We start from the raw sequence: 19026 nt of genomic DNA on the forward strand, positions 1-19026 counted from the left end.
AATACCTGGGTGATGAAATAATTGATACAACAAACCCCCATGACATGTGTTTACCTCTGTAACAAACCTGTGCATGTACACCTGAACTTAAAAGTTAAAAAAAAATACAAAAGAGATTCCACATGGCGTCACAACCAAGCTGTCTGCAACTAGAATTCCAGGAACTGTGATACCACAGGAAAGCAATGCTCACCTTTGAGAGCTTTTTGAGCAGTCACTTATTTCCCAAACTTGAGTCTTTCACCTTTCTGTTAGGAACCTTAATAGGCAGTATTCTCAAGTAGCTCTTTTATGCTTAATATTGTTGTTACTAGTAAGAGCAAACTCTCTTAAATTACACTTTACATTGGTTAAAATTACCCACGGCCTTATAGTCTCTGACTGGCCTCTTTCCCTTTTTTCCAGCTCTGGCCAACCTTCGGGACTTAATGTCTTTAATCCTTTCTCCTGATTTCTTTCTGCTTCTTTTCTGCCCACTCATGTCTGAACTTCAAATTGAATGTACTTTATAAAATGACATCTAGATAGTTCAGCCATGCTGTTGACTTGAACTGAAATATTGGAAAAAATACATTTTAAGTTGTTTTTAACTAAAAGCTAATGTAGAATTTTTGGAATGTGTACCTACATAAACATATTATGTTTAAGATTGTATTTAAATCGCTTTTTAAAAAAACATATCATGTTCCTTCTACTAAAAATCTTAAAGGATAGAATTCACTGTCTGAGTCATGATGTAACTAGATTATATTTTATTAGACATTCTTTACAAATTTAAAATACTGCTATTTTTACATGCACAGAGGAAAATCAATTTGGATAATTATATTTAGGCATTCATTAAAATCAACCACAAAATAGAGACACTTCATTGTGTCATTTAGCAACATACTTGATATGTATATCTAAAGTGCATTATGTTACAAAAAATATAGAAATTCAGCAGCACCAAGATACATTTACAAAATAAATACATCAATGGACAAAATAAATTATGGTAAATGTGATAATAATAATTGGATTAGCCTTGGCAAAAAAAAAAATATTCACAATGACCAATGTGCAGTTTCATAGAGCAATGGGGAGACAGTTTTATTCCAATGCATTTACAGTATTTACAGACAATAAATATTTCTAATACTTTCCATGTGTTCACTATTACAGAATCCTGCAATATGTCCTTGGAAGGTTTCTGCTGAAAATTTCAACGCCTCCTGCAAAAAGAAGGAAGAGAAAGAAAAGGAGAAAACAGGTTAGTTTTCTTTACAAATGAAAACATAAAATATAAAGGATATAAGCTAAGGAACACAAAATCACAATGGAAAGAGATTCAGGTTACTTCTTGTAAATATCTCCTGCAAGTGGTACCTGTGGGATCCACCCGGATCTCCGTAACCTCTGTTACAGGCAGGGTCTTCAACCTGACTTAGCCCATATGTGCGGAAAGGAAAAGGGCCTGCGTTTCCAATCATGCTGTCAGAAAAAAGGAGACCATGGAAAAATTTTCCAAGACAGCCAGCTGGCAAGTTTGGGAAGAGAATGGACAAATTTGAGAACTTGGAAATGAGGTTATGTTGGACCATCCATCATTAAATACAATTCACTTGGAAGTTTATTCCCCAGTGACACCTGAATTAGGCAATCCAAAGCTTGTTTATTTTGTTCAGGTGCTCATTTGGACAATCTCTCACAACAGAGTGGGCTGTGGTGAGGATAGCGGAAGTGTGGACTTTGGTAACAATTGGAAGGATGTGTAGTTAAATGGAGTTGATGGTATAATGATATCCATCTTAGTTGATGATATGATATTTGGCATTTCTTTAGCTGTCTTTAAACACTAATGAATGAAACTATTATTGGATTTTATAATAGTTTTCAAAGCCAAAACTAAAACAGAATCATTTGTCTCTCACTCTGTTGGTTTTTGAATGGATTTTTCTGTTAGCATTGGGAAAGTCTACTGTAAGTGTGGGAATAATTAAGAATAAATTAATTTAAAAGTATAAAATATCAGTATTTCATATCACCATGTCTGTTTTATTATTCTGAAGTTACTACTTGGAACTGACACCTTTTCTAATCTATCTAAATACTGTAATGACAGTATTTTAAGATGGGTTAGTGGAGTTTTCTTTGCTTTTCTGTCTCCTTTTCTCTTCTCTTTGTGTGGTCTATGTATTCGTTCCCAAGGAAACAACTATAGAATGGAATTTGATTGGCTATGTCATTGAATTAACAGAGTTGTGGCAGAGTTTTACATGGCAGACATATATGGGTGTTAAGACCTACAAAGCAGCATATTCTTAACAATTTTGGGGTTTTCTATGCTGCTTACAGAAAAAGCAAATTGAGCATTTAAAGTGTTTTAATGTCTGAGGTTATTGATCTCTTCACCAATGGTTTTGGTGAGAATGTTAAAATTGCTCCCAACTGCAAAGAAAAGAAGAGTTTAAGATTAAAATTTTAATTGGTGGATGGATGTGGATAGATGATATGAATAAAGGCCAAAAAGATGACCTCAAAACTCAATAATCTGCATTCTTTACTGATTTTTAAATGTGTTTGTACTAAATGGCATTTTGTGAATGGAGTTTAAGAATAACACAAAGAGGGAAGGAAGAGGATTTTTAACAATTATTTCCTCAGAACGAAAGAAAGAAAGAAAGAAAAAGAAATAAGTTAAAGGACCAAGGAAAAATCTTCTATGTATCTCACCCTGCTCAGATGTTTGCTCATTCTCCTTTCTTTTGATTTCTCCTTTAACAGAGGCATGTATTGGAATAGCCAAGTAAAACACCTAACATGATCTAAAAGTGTATGTGTATGTTTACTAAATGTGTGTGCATATGACAGCATTTTATAGTCCTAGCTCTTTTTACTATGGACTTTTAATATTTTTTGTAAATCAGTATTTTCCAAGGCAAAAATGATATGATTTCTAATAAATGAGTCCCACTATATCTGGATATCACATTTGAAGCATTGAAAATTCTAAAGTATAATTCCCCCAATTTAAAGCTGTATATTTTTCACTGAATGGTTCATGTGAGAGGAAAATAGACAATTTTACCTCAGTAGTTTTTTCTAAAAGAATGCTGTATTATTGGCTGGTGTGGTGGCTCACACCTGTAATCCCAGCACTTTGGGGCAGGTGGATCACCTGAGGTCAGGAGTTCAAGACCAGCCTGGCCAACATGGCGAAACCCCATCTCTACTAAAAATACAAAAATTAGCCAGGCATGGTGGCGGGTGCCTGCAATCCCAGCTACTCAGGAAGTTGAGGCAGGAGAATCTCTTGAACCCACGAGGTGGAGGTTGCAGTGAGCCGAGATTGCACCATCTCACTTCAGCCTGGGCAACAGAGCAAGACTCTGTCTCAAAAAAAAAAAAAAAAAAAAGAATACTGTATTGTTTTTCAAAATATTGTATGTATTATAATCAAGTTCATGCTTGCCATATCATCAGACCTCTTGGTTCACCATGTAATAATGCAAAAAGACTAAGGAGGGGACGTTAATAAAAGACTTATCACTTATAAAACTTTAGGTATTCTGAAAAGATTTTATCTGGATTACAAAACTTTCATGGCCCCATACATTCTCAGCAATACACTCCTAAACTTCCTCACTCTTCCCTGAACCTCTGTTGGATTGTGTTCGGAGAGTGCCAACATTTGGCTGTCAAACAGTTCTTTCCATGAATGTCCCTCACAAACAGGGAAGAGAAAGGAAAAGCAGAAACCTATTTCTTTCAGCCCTAGGTCTGGATTTGATTAGGCCGCTGTCTAATTTTCACTAGACCTACTTTAACTTAGGGGTAGTTCCAGGCATAAGAATTGACGAGTGTTAATTTTCGTCAATTCTCCAGATACTTAAAGAACAGTGCAGATTTGAAATAAATAAAATCCATCAAAAGTTATTTATACCTCTGTTTTTATAACTCATATATATGTATATATATATTTATATATACTTTTTGCCTCGTAGAAACATACCCCCCTAGATAGATAGATAGATATAAATAGATAGATAACAGATAGGTAGAGGGTACAATCAGAACTAGGTCTAAAAACACCAAAATAATATGTTGCAATTTATTGAATGTTTACTATATACATATATGTTTATATATATATGTTTATATATATGACGTGTTTATATATATGAGACAATGGATAAAAATAGGTTTTGGCAATAAAGTAGGGTCCTTACATTAGTTATAAATATATACAGTTAGGATCCTATCTTAAAATACACTAAATATGTGCAGTAAGCCAGAATTTATAGGGTTTGTTACCCTTTAGAGATCCATTAGATGTTTGCAGGATATGTCATTCACTGTGCTCAAGATTTTTCTAGTGCCACTGCCCACTGATTACTGAAGCTATACTACTTATCCCATATGATTGCTATTTTATGTGCTATTTAATGACGGATTTGCCAGCTTAAAGAGAGAAATAATGGTGAACAGGTTCAAGGTCCCCTTTGAAACATCATCCTATAATCCTATCTGTAGCAGAGTCAAAGGAAATGACTAAAGAAGTAACAGGGGACTCTTTAAATAATGAGATCATTAGTTGCATATGATGTGTTCTTCTGTTGCTTTCCTTTTTTTTTTTTTTTTTTCAAACCGCACAGAAGTGCTGTACTGAAAAGTGAAAAGAAAAAAAAATCATTTCAATGGAAATGCATGGATAAAGAAGCAGGGCGGACATAGCACTGCCTACATGTCAGAAAACAGGGAGATAAATCCAGCTCTGGGGCCACCTATTTCAATTCCAAGGACTACTCAGGTCTTTTAGCTGTGGAATGCCTTGGCTTTCTATTTTATAAAATGGGATTAATTTTTGCCCCACTTTTTGCCTCATAGAAACATACCCCCCAGATAGATAGATAGATAGATATAAATAGATAGATTATAGATAGGTAGATGGTACAATCAGAACTAGTTCCAAAAACACCAAAATAATATGTTGCAATTTATTGAGTGTTTACTATATGACAGATATTTAGTCCACATATAATCTCATTTAGTTGACACCAAACTCTATGAGGTTGGTACAATTATTATCTTCATTTCATAGAAGATGTAAGTGAGTCTTAGAAAGGCAGAGTAACTTGCCCTAGGTTGTGAACTTAAATAAATTCAGACCCAAGACTTGGCCCTAAGTTATTTGATCCCAAAGTCTAGGAGTGTCATTATTACCTAAATCTGTGAGCTAAGGATAAACAAGCCACATAAATGTGAAGTTTTATTTTTCCTACGGCATTACCCTAGAAAAATTATTTCATCTTGCCAATGAACAAAGAGATACATGAGAAAAACCTATATCCTTGTAAGTTAATACTTAAACATTTTCAGAAACCATTTATTTTGTATGAGCTGGTAGAAACCAGAGTTAAATTTAATTAAATTTAAAGCATGTGTTTAAAACATAATTTAAGTTCTTTACATTAAAATAAATTTGGGATTTAATTAAATACATTTAATTAAATAAAAAGTGTGAATGGCTCAGAATCGTTTATGACACGATGCTGTTCTGCAGTGTTTGTAGATAATATCAAATGCTTCTATATTCTCCCTTGAAGTGAAAGAACGTAAGAAGTGAAAAACACTGAAGAAAGTTTGCCCAGGTGTGAGAGTAAGGGGAAGAAACACACTTCTCCAGCAAATTATGAAGATGGTCACTAGCTTCTGAAGCTTGAATATGAAATTATTTGGTAGAGTGGTAAAGGATTGATGTTGGGTGACGGTGGAGAAAGAGGAATGGGCTCTAAAGCCTCTCTATGGTGCTGGAGGACAGGGGTGTGTGTGGTAGGGGGGTACTGCTTTAAGGCAGACAATATTCTGACTTATTCTCTGTCAATTGCTACACAATTGATAGAGATACATAAAGGGAGAAAATTCTAGGCTTGTCCAAGCCAAGGCAGAAGGGAGGCTCCAAAACCCAGCTGAGAGCACCCCGCTGAGGCTACGGGCCAGAGAAGCCTGTTACCGTGAATCGAGCTCCAGCGACGTTATGGAGGTGTCAGACAGGTGGTCCCCTTCTAGCCCACTCCCAGTCACTCCAGAGTCTAACCAGGCAGAGCGAGTTCGCCGTTTTTTCTTTTCCTGCTCCTTGCGTTTCCCGGGCTTGCCTTTCTTTTTCTTCCCAGGTGTCTTGAGCGGCTGCTCTTTGTACGTCTCCACCTTGTTGGTTTCCTGAGTTAGGTATCTGCCCTCATCATCAGACCCAAATCGGACGGGGTGGTTCTTTGTGTTGGGAGAGGGCTTGGAGTTAGGGGACACCTCCGAGGTAGCTCTGATTTCAGCTGTGTGGATTTCTGCGATCAGATGGTGAAGGAAGAATCGTCGCCGTAAATCTTGGATGGACTTCCCCTTGTCATGGAGGAGCTGATGTTCAGACACAGCTCTTTTGCTTTGAAATAAAATATTAGAGGGGAAGAAAACAGTTAAATTTCAGTTGTTGATAGACACAACAAAGACATGAGTAAATCTCTTTAGTTTTCTAGTTGGTCCACCGTAAGACACAAGCTGGATGGGTAGCAAGCTCATTGTGCAGGGAAGGGTAACCAGTGGGAAGGAAAGAGCTGGCAGTTGGAAGGCTCCAGCTACTGGTCCCAGTTCTACCACTCACTAAGTTGTGACCTTGGTGGGAACATGAACATTCTTGGGCTTCATGGGCTTCAACTGTATAAAAGGAAGGGGTCAGAGACAGTGATTTCTATATTTCCTTCCCGGTTTAAAACACTATGATTCAGTTATGATAAGAAATAGACAGAAACCACGGAGTATCTCTTCACATTTTTCAGAGTTCTGCTGAGAAAATAAATCTAGAAGTCCCAGCTTGGGAAATAAAAGGCAGCTGCTTTTACCTGAGTATTCACTCCCTCTCTCTCTCTCTCTCTCTCTCTCTCTCTCTCCCTCTCTCTCACACACACACACACACACGCCCCATTAAGAAAATAATAATATTGAATCTCAAAGAACAGCAAGCCATAAGAGTAAAAACAAACAAAGGCTGAAGGAGAAGTGAGCAGTGAAGCCTGTCTAGGAAACCATCTGATTCACAGACTGAACTTTAACATTTTAGACTACTGGCTACCAAGAACATACATTTGAAGGCCAATCGTCAGAGAGAGAGAGAAAGAAAGAGAGGGAGAGTATGTGTATTTTTCTGTAAAGTAGTGGGTGGTCTCCTTAAAATGGGTTTCTTTGTGTGCTTAAATGAGCTCATTCTATTTCTTCTGTGCTTCATGTTTTTTTTTTTTTTTTAATTTAGAACTTCAGAGAGTATGATCCTTACTACTTAGTTGAGAAGTTCACTTTTCTACTTGCTCTCTTTGTCTTAACATTCTCTAGGAAAAAATATAAAGGATTGTTCTATTTAAATGACACTCTAATAAAAATATCGTTAGAAAGAATAAACTAATTCTCTATCAATCCTTTTAGATAACACCCAAACTCTTGCTTAAATGTCCATTGTGTATTCTTTTATTATTTTGTGTATATTATTAACCATATTTAAGGACTGCATCCATTAATCAGTCATATTAGTTAAGTCATATTAATTAAGCAGAATGCCTGCTTCAACTCTGCATTAACTCCAATTTCTACCATTGGAATAGTCCTCCAAACTGGCCCATCCTCAAAAGCATCTCAAAGTGTTTCCCAGGGCTACATCCCACGTACTCTTACTTCCCTGAAACAATGGTGTCTGGGTCCTTTGTTGCCTTTGTTGGTGCAATGTCTTTAACTCCTCAGAGAAATATGGCAATCATAAATAGTATTATTACTGCCCTCATTGTATTCATGGGGAAAGTGAGGTGCAGAGAGGTTAAATGACTTGCCCTAGTCTACACAATGAGAACTGGCAGAGCCAGGGCTCCAAAAACTAGGTCTTCTGATTCTAAAGCCAAGACTGCTTTTTCAATTTCCTCAACCCTTTCTCCTGCCTAAGCGGAAGCTGAAGCTGAAGTCCCAGCCTGTTCCTGTGTTGAGGGAACACGGTAAGGAGAGTACAGGGTATATGCATGGGGCATAGAGTAACAAGCCACCACAATAATAGGCAGAGTGGACAGAAATTTGTCAGTTTCCTTGAAGGTCAAGCCTATTGCCCCAAAAGTTCATTTTCATCATCAAAATTAGGAACTACAAGAGTTTGGATTATCACTGGGTGAATGAGTCAAAGAAAAGAGTAAGAGATGAAAGTACAGTCATCATTTCTCTGGCCCTTCTAGCTAGAATGTCAGCTACCTTCTAGTATTTTAGTGTGTGGACTGACTTGAAGCCATGTAGCTCATTCAAAAAAGACATGACTTAATGGAAAGGAATTTAACAGGAGCCTGGTTTAAATGAGGCATGAAGGAGTCTCTCTTTCTTTTAGAAGGTGCCACATGTGACTAGATTAAAATTCACTTACTCTGTGGCAATAGTTAGTATTCTGGAAACTTTTAAGAAGCTACAAGTTTGAGGCTTTGGTACAAGGTATTTATATCCTTTAATAACATTTATAAAATAATAGGACAGATATAATTGCATATTTCATAAGCACTGCAGTTTAATAAGTATCTCTTAGCAAAATGTCACATTAAAAAGAAGTTCTTAACCACTGATAATTTATAGTATTGGGGGTTTTTATTTCTTTCTCTGTTCCTGGCAGAAGCCCTCCTCTTCTGTATTGCTCTCCAAATGGATAAAGTGTAGCCCATTTTAGCTTAACTTGAGGCCAAAACTTTTAATGGTTGGTCTATTCTAATTAAGCCACCATTGCTCATGCCCCTTCTCATGGGCATATGTGCTTGTCATCTTGGCCAGCCTGTCAACTGTGAGTCACAGTGCCTTCCTAACTCAAGCTGCATTTTCCCAGGATAGTTCTCTTGGGAAATGCAGTGATCATTGTATCCTTCTATTTTATAAAAAGCCTACAATATGGCACAGCTTTGTTCAATTTAAAATAGTACATTGCTTACAAGGGACAAAGTTTTTCATCTGCCTTTTGGGGGAAAATGTTAGTATTTTGGAAAACACAAGTTTTCTTAAATGCTAAATTGGAAATGCTGTTAGACACTTAGTATTTCAAAAACTTCTGCAATTAAAGTACTGCGAAGAATGAATCTCTCACTAGGCAGTTGCATTAGAGGATCAGGAATATAATGGCATCAGTATAAACTAGGTATACAGAGGTAGTGAGTAATAAATTCAAATTAAGGACGTTTTCAATTTAGATAACTCTGAAATATTTAAGTTGTAAATATGGCCTCAATAATAGTCTTTTACTCAATTTGTCTGTAAACATTACATAGCACTGTGGTTCACATGACACTTACATACCTAAGCTCCAAAATGGAAAAACAGGTATGTTATGTATCACGTTCTCCTTTGATTATTGTAAAAAAAAAAATTGCAAAATTTGGGGGAAATGCTTATCACAGATAACTCTAAATTCAGCCAAAACATAGTTCTTCTCCTTAAAAAAAAAAAAAAAAAAATCACTCCAAGGGAGTTTTTAGGGAAGAAGCTTAAATTTCTAAGGAACTATCAAGGAACAGAGGGCATAAAAACAGTGATGGAAATTCCCTTTCCAGCACAGGAAGAAGCAGTATGCTTGTACTGATGCTAGGCTTCTAAGGACGGACTCTGTGTTTGAGAAGAAAAGTTCTGTGGTACAGGCAAGAGACAGGGTTAGGGTGTTAGAGTTAAGATGACTCACCAGAAGGTCCTTCCAACCCAAATGACTCAGTAGTAAGTTATGCTTTTCATTAAGTGGAATAGACCTAGTCTGGCTCCCAAGCAAATCAGCTAATGACATTTTAGGTTTCTGAATCTGCTGGAGTTCCCTCTCTAACTTAAACATAGAGATAGCCACCTGCCAAAAGCCTTGTTCATCTGCACAAGAACATCCATAGGCCTCACTTTCCAGTATCCAACTTGATCATGCTCCAGCTCCATTAATTAAAGTCTTTGGGATTAGCAGGTCAAAAAGACTCACAATTTGTAACTCCTTCCTTTGCATGGTTTAGGAAGTCTTATTGTTATAGTAATTTCCTCTCCCTTAAAAGTTAGCATCTAGTTAAAAAAAAAATCTATAGTTCTAAAGCAGTTTCCCTAATACTTGGTGTGAAAACTGGGGAGTAATATGGTTTGATTATATGTTAAAATTTCTTTCAAGAAACTAGCTTGATTTAGCATAATGGTAGACTTATGTTTTGTCTAGCACACAAAATTTACTGTTACTTGGCAGCAAGACAAAAATAATGACTTGTTTTTAAAAACTCCATTTGGCTATAATAATTTGATGAAACATCTTCATCTACTGATGATTTCAGCCTCCATGAAAAACCATGCCTGTAATGTGATGATCTATTACCCATTAACTATGAGAATGTTTTGTGGTAGTTTTATAACCATCTGCTGAGTGTGAGTGTTTAACTACAATATTATATTTCACCCACAAACAAAACTATAACAGTCGCTGGCTGCTAAATGGTTTCTGATGTGTGTTTTGTAAGGTGCAACAAAGAAAGAGTTAAAAATAGCCTTTAGGACAACTTAGCAGTATTTTTATGCCATAGTTGTGTATATAATCGTGACTCATTTGCTGTTTCCCAAAAGAGAAAACAGGTATTTCTTAAGCAACTTTAAAGAAAAAATTGGCTCTGTTCCAAGGTAGTATTTCTTAGCCAAATAAATATAGTGTTTAAGTGTGCTTTTAAAAATTCAGTCTTCATTTCTATTTATGTATGAATTTCAAATTATTGAATTTACCACAAGTTTCAAAATAAGCAAAAAGTCTGAAGACAATTTTCAGAAATACATCGGTAAAACGTTGATCTGAAGAATGCAATGTAGCCTTATCTTTGGTATAATGTTCTACACAATTTGCCTTAGGAGATTCATAATAGATTTTCATTTTGATGCCAAGGTTCAGACATGTCTAAAGTAATTTCATTTAAGGATTTTCTCCTCTAATAATAATAGACCACGAGCACGTATAAAAGTTGCCTTTTTGTACACCCTCGGGAATTTACAAGGAAGCACCATAAACCTGACTGTAAATATTAGATACTGCTATTTTTATTGTTAGTGTAAAAATTTGCCTTAATTCCTTTTCCAGAGTCAAACGCATCTCAATTCTCGAACTTTATAGTTTTCCCATTCTGAACACTTGAGTCTGCAGTTTAAAGATCACCCAACTATGGTGTTATACACATTAGTGAACTGCTAGGTCCAACAGATTATTAAGATCATGTTACTCTATCACTCTTCCAAGTTTTCAGTCACACGACATAGTGATATTTCTCTGGTGTGCTTGGATGTATGATTATTTCAAAGTTGAAGTTATCATTAAAAGAATCACCAAGTGAGAATGCCAAAATACAAGTTTTCAGTCTACAATGCAAATATTTGACTCCAGATTAAAGAACTGTTAATAACTCCAAGAAAAGAAAGTTTCCACACCTAAAATTCATTTTGGAATCAAGCACTCTAGCGTTCCTGAACTGTATCAATACTAACATTGGAGTCGTGCCACTGCAAAGTTGTTACTACTTTATTATATAATATGCTTTCATTATGTAATGTGGTCCTATTTTATATGCTTAAAATTATGTCATTCATAATAAAATTAGATGTACGGCTTTTGCTTTTTCACACGCAAACCGCCACCCACATTCAGTATGTATACAAGCGCACAGGCCATACGTCCCCAGGACCGCTCAGCTTCCTCCGAGTTTCAGAAGCTTCCTGGGTCCTGACAGTAACCACCACCCCCCAACTTTTTTTTTTCCACTAGAGGCAGAGGATATTTCCCTAGAAGAGATTCTGTGAAACGCTCCCTCTTATGGAAACACACGTAAAATCTGTCTCTTGCCTGTCTTCCCGTTGAAGATCAACCAGTTAGTTCTCCCGCCAGGTTTGAGGACCCGGGCTCAGGCCCTGGCAGGTATCCGGGAAGGTCCCTCTCCCTAACCCGGGCGAGGAGCATCGGTGACCGCTGCAAGCCCTCGGCAGCATCCCAGCTTGGCAGCCCCTCCCCCTGGCCTCCCCAACCCGGCGCCCTGGGGAGGATGGGGCACTTACAGGCGGCGACTGAGCCCCTCTACCGAGCGCCCGCAGGAGGGCACCGCGTAGCTCAGCAGGAACACCGCGACGCTCCACTGCTGAACCAGTCTCCGCTGCATCTTCTCCGCTCGCGCTCGGGACCTGCAACAGAAGGGAATGGGACCCGAGTGTCAGTCTGGACTCTCCATCTCCCCGCACTACTCCGCTCCCCCTTTTTAGCCCGCTCTCAAAAAGCCTCTTCAACATCAAGGGCATCTCCCAAGTTGAAAAGAAAAAAAATTTCTCTGGAGCCTCTCAGCACTTACTTATTTAGCAACCGGCTACTCCAACTGTGCTTTCTCCAAACCACACAGCCAGAAAGAGCAAAAAGGGAAAAAAGAAACAAATCAGAGGCGCTTCCTCTGAAATAATAGAGAAAATGAAATGGTTTTATATATGCATCAATGATAAGTAGTGTGTTTACACGTCTCCCATAGCAATGTCTAATTAATCTGGCCAGCAGTTTTCCTGGGTTCGTAGAACAGGGCTAACCGCCTCCTAAAAGAAGAAAGTTTCCCCCTCTGAAGTCAGCTTCTTTGCGAACCAGGCCCTTTCGTTCCAGAGCCACTTGTAGCGAAACCCACATATATATACATAGCTGTCTGTCTACCTCCTCTGGTGGGCTGGTTGCTTCCGGAAAGTTGATTCCACACACCCTGAGAACAAGTTTCAAGTGCGTGTGTCGTCGATCAGGAGGGCCAGGTGGCGGCGAGGGCGGGTCGTTAGTGGCAGCCGGAGCGGCAGGGAGGCGGCAGCCCCGCTTCACGGGCGGGGAGACATGCTGGCCGGGTGGCGCAGGTTGGAGGCGAGTTGAAAACCGAGCGGAGGAATGTTCACACGCTCCGAGGCAAACCTGCCGGAGAAGTGAGCTAGTCGCAAAGAGGTGGCGCCCTAGGAACGCGCGCGGGGCGAGCGAGGGCGCGGGCGGGCTGGCGCGCGGGGGGCGGGGGCGGCCCGAACGGGCCCCGCGCAGCCCGAGCGAGTGGAGGGGAGCCCCGAGCCGGGAATGAGCGGCGAGCGGCGGAGTTCCCCCCTCCCGCGCTGCCGACCCCGGAGCTGTCAGGAGCTCTGCCGAGCCCCACCCCGGAGCCCGGGCCCTGTCGCGCCATCCCCGGGCCGGGGGCGTGGGCGCATCCGCTTGCTCCCTCCAGGCCCGGCCGGCTCCTGCCGGCGCGGCGGATCCGGGAGCCGAGATCCCCGAGGGCGTGCGGACGGCTCTGGGCAGCCGGGGATCCCCAGCGCGCCGAGCTAGACGAGCGGGCGCCAAGACCACCAGGGGCGGACCGACGAGGAGGAGGCCGAGGAGCTGGGCCGGGGACCGCGGGCAACCGGGAGCCTGCGCGGAGAGGACGCGGGCTGTTGGCCTGTGAATTTAAGGAGCCCGAAGCTCGCCTGGCAGCTCGGGGCGATGCATGAGAACCTTCCTCCCTGGCCCATTCCCGGGATGAACTGAGTGGGGAGCATCGGCTAGAGAGAGGGAGATCTTTTGCTTAGAAGAACAAAAACAGTTCCAGACTTCACATCTAAATTGCACTTTTTGCTGTTTCAGAACTGCTGGGAGACATCTGGAGCTGGTCCCAAAAAACCCGCGCACAGGAGAGATCCCCCTTTTGAATTGCAGAGGGGGACCGACACTCCTGGGGCACGCACACGGCCCTTTTCACTCATGGTCGGGAGTCTAACCCATCCTTTCTCTGATACCCTACCTGGTTGTCCCCTCCCCCTCAAAAGTCCCAGGTTACAGATCCTTGGAAGATTGTATCCGAGTCGCTGCAGCCAGCGGACAGATGCAGCGCAACTCTGGTTGTGTGCTGCTCTGCCTGGGAGAAGCGACGGGAAAGCCGAGGTTCTTTCCAAAGCTAATGGGCGGGGAAGAAAGACTGCTCGGAATTACTGGGTAGTATCATCTAGGAAAGGATTGCAGCGGGAGTGGATACCCGCCCCAGGGCTCCTCTAACTTTTTGAAAAGAGCGCGAGTGACTGGGAACCATTCAAGGGATATTTGTCTTCTAGGCAATCCTGCTGGTAGGGTTCATTAGTTTCTAGAAGGCTAGTGTGATTTAGATTCTTGAGATGATTCAAGGATTGTGGCCTTTATCAAGCCTAGCTTTCCGGGTGATGCTCCACATATTTTACCCAGAGTGGGAGAAATAGCACCCTCTCACCGAGACCCTCGCTCATCGGGACTTCCCACTGGTTCACTGCAGCTAGCTAGCAGTTAAAGTTTGCTGCTTAGGTTGGGTGGGGGGCATCTTTTCTTAGAAGCTCCTGCCTTCCTCAGTTCATTACTGTAAACCCCGTACCTTAAAAAACTTGGCTTCTTCTCACTAACAAAGAAAAAAAGCAAAACAAAAACAAAACACACTCACGCACACACACACACTCTCTCTCTGGGAATTTCCACAGCTTCCCTTGAACGTGTAAGGATTTCTAAATGTTAGACTTGTTTGGATAGTATGAAAGGACAAAGTATCAGCACTCAGAAATGTCAACCTTTGAACCTCGAACACTTTCTGATTTATAAAAAGAATCCTTCCAAAAAGATGCAGGAGCCCTAATGTGATCGTTAGATCTGAAGGGGGAAATCTGTAAAAAAAAAAAAAAAAAAGTAAATCACAAATGAGCCATTTAATACTTGCAAGTTGTTTAACATTGAAATGATAATATTTGCTTCCACAATAAAAAGTCCAAGGTACCTAGCCAAGTTTCAAACTATCCAGTCTTTAAAAAGTCAACCCTTCTCCCAATAGAAGGTTAAAACAAAAATCAGATTGAAATTATCAAATCACTTACGTTGTAAATAAATTCACTTTACTTTCAGAACATTATAAATTAAGGACTGGCATCAATAGACTGCTTTGATTTATGTTGCTTTTTCTACTAATTAAACAAAATTAACCCCCCACTCCTTCCCTCCTTTCTTTTTCCCCACACACTTTTCTGGTGTTAATGGCAAAACATCTATCAAATATTTTTAGAATTTCCTCTCCTCCACAAAAAGAGAAAATATAGACACAGGAAAAATAAATAGTCTTTATATACTCGGAATACCAAAGTTCCCTCCTGATTTATTACTTTACCTTTTCCTTGATTTACAATCTTCTCTCTGCTCTTCTGGCTGAAAGAGGGAAATCTTCTCAGCAGTCTTTTCCAGAAATTTTTTTTTGTTGTTCTTCAAAGAACATAAAATTAAGTCTTAAAATGAATTAAAAGCGTCTTGTAAGGAGACTTCTGTTCCCACTAAAGGCAATTATTAGAAAGCAGGTACCTCTTCCAAGCTGCCCTGTTTATTTCAGTAGAAATTCTCCTCAATATATACCCAGGACCCTGACTTTTTGCCTGTTTTGGAAAGGATATTTTCTGACATCATAGTCTAGTTCCTAACATAACTGAGTAATCTCCATCATAATAATGCAGAGGATGCATCACTGCAAATGAGACACAGCAGGAGCACCCCTACCACCCCCACCCCCACCCCCTGCCCACACACACACCTTTTTTCTAAGGCTTAGAAATATAACAAGTGCCAATAGAAGCTAAATGTTTGCTTAGGCCTTGCTGTCATGTAAATGCACCTTAGCAAATGGGAAGGCCTGCCTCTAATCTGAAGTATTTCCATGTTTAGCATTATAAGATCTACACCTACACAAATGCCTAGCCCATGAGCACCAGGCTTCCATCTTCCCATCCCCAGTGGCAGTTTATTACAGTATATCAAATTTTAAAAGAGGTTGAAAAAATCTTAAATGTATTACTCTTAAATTCAGTTGAATACCCAGCTAATGTATATCTCCTGTCATAGATTAGAAAAAAGTAAATAGCATTTATGCTTAGCTTCTTCATCCTTCTTTCTTCTTTCCTCCTTAACCCAAACAGCAAACAGATATATATTATAAACCAAATATGAATCTATAGCACTTTAAACAGTGCACCTGGGCTTGGGAATTCTCTTATTACCAATAAGCATCCAGATTTAACATTTACCGATCTGTAGCTGCAAACTGTATCTCTAAAATCCCCTGAAACCAAACAACTAAACTCATCCCATCTCTTCTCCAAACGTTTTTCAATGTTTACAAAGAGAAGTTGCATAATCAGCTCAAGTAATGTTCTCATTGGATTCCATTAGAATGTGGCTCTCATCGCTTGCCTGGACCAAGACTTGAGAGGAGGCTGTTGCCAGCTGACCTCAAGGTAGCAAAAAAGAAAAAAAGATATAATGCCTTTAAACCCCAAGTAACAATGGGAAAGGGTGTGTTTCTTTATTAAATCTTTTTGTAGGTAGGTGAGGATAAGACTTCTCCAGGAACAGGGCGGGCTGCTAACCTCTGGAGGAACTGCCTCAGGGAGGAGTGTATAGATATGCATCAGGCTGATGGGATCCTCCCATGGGAAAAGTGGGCCTCACACCCTTCCTCACCCTTCCCTACTTCCTGGGCAATGTTCTGCTTCCCCCAAACTGGAGCAGGAGGCCCAGAGAGGAGGCAGTTTCCTGGGAGGAACCCAAACCAATGTGAGATGAGAAGGTCTTTAGGAAATGGGGGTCCCTGAGTACTGGTTCTTCAAGGTCAAGCACTTGAGCACCTCGCAAACCCCTGACAATTGAAACATATCTGGAGTCTTCTTCAGGTGTGTGCGTGTGTGTGTGTGTGTGTGTGTGTGTGTGTGAGAGAGAGAGAGAGAGAGAGAGAGAGAGAATATGAACGTGCAGTGTCCCAGTCCTGATCTCCTGGACTGGTGCCAGCCAGCCAGATGCCTGCCCTTGGCTGGCCAAGTTTTTGGCTCCTGAAAGTAGGCAGCTCCGGACTTGCGCGAGACCACAGAGAGAGTTCCAAGCCCCACCTGGCGCAGGCGACAACCTCTCAACCTGAAGCCAATCTCCGGTGGCGTCACAGGGCCCTCCTGGCGGCAGCCCAGTTCCGCACATGAACCGAACGGTCCTTTCTTAAATTTTGAGCTGGGGCTGCCTAAAAGGTGCTGCCCCCGCAAGCATTTTACCTCCCTAACACTATTCTCTGCCCGTGCCACGCTGGCCTGCTCGAAGTCCCTTCCCAGGGCAGCACCCGGACTGAGATGTCTAAACTCTCCGGCAGGAAGGATACCTATCCAGACACCCGCACTGGATGTCCTGTCTGTTTGGCTTTGAGCTGGTCATTACGGTGTCTTTGGATCCTGCCTAACTTTTCTGTAATTTTTGTCAGAAATAAGGCCTCAGGAGAGCAAACGTTGAGTTATGCGCTCCTTCTCTGGAGTCTCCTGCTCTGGTGTTTGCGCTCCCACTGCGGCAAGGGAGGCCTGAGTCTCTTAGGGCAGGGGTCCAGGGTCTTGGGAGAGGCCTTAGGGCAAGGGGATGATCTTTTTCAGCCTCCCCTCCCCTCCTCCCACCCAGCGTCCTCATCCCCAACGCCTGCGATAGACTTGGGTCGCCCATTAGGAAGCTGATCCGCAGGGAAGTGGCAGGCTTGGCTCCTGGGGATCTTAGGCTCCATGGGAACTTCGGGGGTCTCGGAGCCCGTGAGCGGATCTAGCTACTACTTCCCCTAGGTTCTTCTCGGGCTTCAGTCCCTAAGAGTCTGGACTCCGGACTGCGGCACAGAATCCTTCTTGCCCGGAGCGGTATTACTGAGGCCTCTGCGTTCTGCCCCGCCCTGTCCCGCCGGCTTGGGTGCTTGGTTTCTAACCCGAGTATACTCGGAGTCTCCGGTCCTGCGCGCCCCCCTCCTCCCGGGAGAGCCCTGCATCTGGCTGCGGGTGAGGGAAAGCTTCGTGAACCCGGAGACCCAAGGACAGGGTCGGAGGGAGCGCGCGAACTTCCTCTGAGCAGGGCTCTCCCTCCCCTCCCCTCTCCCTCCAGGTCAATTTATGACTCAAACATGAGATAAGCCCTAGGCAGACGGTGACGCTGACTTCCCCGTGGGGGCGCGGGGAGAGAAGGGTGAGGCAGACGTACCCCCTCCGCGGCCTGGCCCTGTCCGGGGCCGCGTCGGGGTGTGGAGGGGCGACTCCCTTCCTCCGGGAGCCCCGACTCGCTCTCTCCCAGCGCGCCTCCTCTGCGCCCGTAAAGCTCGGCGCTGCAGGAGCACCGGGACCCGTCTGTTTTATTTCACTTAACACGATCTGCAAAGCCAAGGCCGGGTGAGGTGCGGCGCGGGAGAGGAGAGGATATGAAGGGACGTGGAACGAAGTTCTGCCAACTCCCTCCGTCTGATTCTTGGAATCCGGTGGCACCTTAAAGGACGGAATTGAGGACAAGGAGAAGATTATTAATCCCCGAAGCCCGCTCTGTCTATATGTAACAGCTCAGTGGTTACAGCTGGCGATCGCGGGGTGGGGGTTGGGGGTATAGACCGTGGGCCGTGGAACACATGGCATCTCTCCAGGGCATAAAATCAACCTAGCTGGTGGCTCCTATGGAGTTTGTAAATTGCGCGGAGCTGGCTGGGGGAAGCCAGTGAGCTGTCCATGGTGGTTAAGGCTCGTTGACGTGCGTGCTCGGGCTGTCCTGGCGAGGCACAGACCCCCTACCCCAGGGGCCGCAACGCCCCGGAGCCCCAGCCTGCCAGCGATCCAGCCGGTGTGCGCCCGACACGAGGCTGGACATGTCTGTTTGCACAACTCCAGGACGCGCTCTTGCACAGAGGCCGAATTCTAGAGATAGACGGAAAAATCTCCCGATTCCAAATTGTGGGTTTCCTTTTAGTTCCTTCCTGAACATGTCTTTCCCCACTCAGGCAACGTTTCACATGCTTTAAGAAACGTCCATCCATTTTAGTGGTCTCTCTCCTTTTCCTTTGCTAAAGTTCTGTTCTCTAAAGAGAGAGAAGCCAGTTGATGATCTTGTTAGGCTTCTGTTTGTTAAAAGCATCCACCAGCATTTGCACCATGTGGGATGTCCCCAACACCTGCTTTTATTGAGTGGGGAAA

General features: G+C 42.2%; 1 protein-coding gene and 1 long non-coding RNA gene across 4 annotated transcripts; both read right to left on the reverse strand.

Moving 5' to 3' along the window:
- Nucleotides 1–738: 738 nt before the first annotated feature.
- On the reverse strand, nucleotides 739–12835 carry PTHLH (parathyroid hormone like hormone). 3 transcript variants are annotated; one of them, XM_054442934.2, is made up of 4 exons: nucleotides 12713–12835; nucleotides 12082–12204; nucleotides 5996–6418; nucleotides 739–1214 (listed from the first exon to the last, which is right to left on the reverse strand). In XM_054442934.2, the coding sequence occupies exons 2-4, from the start codon at nucleotides 12180–12182 to the stop codon at nucleotides 1205–1207; spliced, it is 534 nt and encodes a 177-aa protein (XP_054298909.1). In that variant the 5' UTR covers nucleotides 12183–12204; nucleotides 12713–12835; the 3' UTR covers nucleotides 739–1204. The 3 variants fall into 3 exon arrangements, with proteins under 3 accessions (XP_054298909.1, XP_054298912.1, XP_063528624.1); XM_054442937.2 differs by lacking the exon at nucleotides 12713–12835 and adding an exon at nucleotides 12369–12670; XM_063672554.1 differs by lacking the exons at nucleotides 739–1214; nucleotides 12713–12835 and adding an exon at nucleotides 12369–12670 and having other exon boundaries at nucleotides 4982–6418.
- Nucleotides 12836–12867: 32 nt separating this feature from the next.
- LOC134740365 (uncharacterized) lies at nucleotides 12868–15385 on the reverse strand. The gene is made up of 3 exons (XR_010127781.1): nucleotides 15183–15385; nucleotides 14596–14688; nucleotides 12868–12955 (listed from the first exon to the last, which is right to left on the reverse strand). It is a non-coding gene; the product is annotated as an uncharacterized LOC134740365 (long non-coding RNA).
- Nucleotides 15386–19026: the final 3641 nt, after the last annotated feature.

This window comes from Pongo pygmaeus, chromosome 10, assembly GCF_028885625.2.
Source record: "Pongo pygmaeus isolate AG05252 chromosome 10, NHGRI_mPonPyg2-v2.0_pri, whole genome shotgun sequence".
Classification (NCBI taxonomy): Eukaryota; Metazoa; Chordata; class Mammalia; order Primates; family Hominidae; genus Pongo; species Pongo pygmaeus.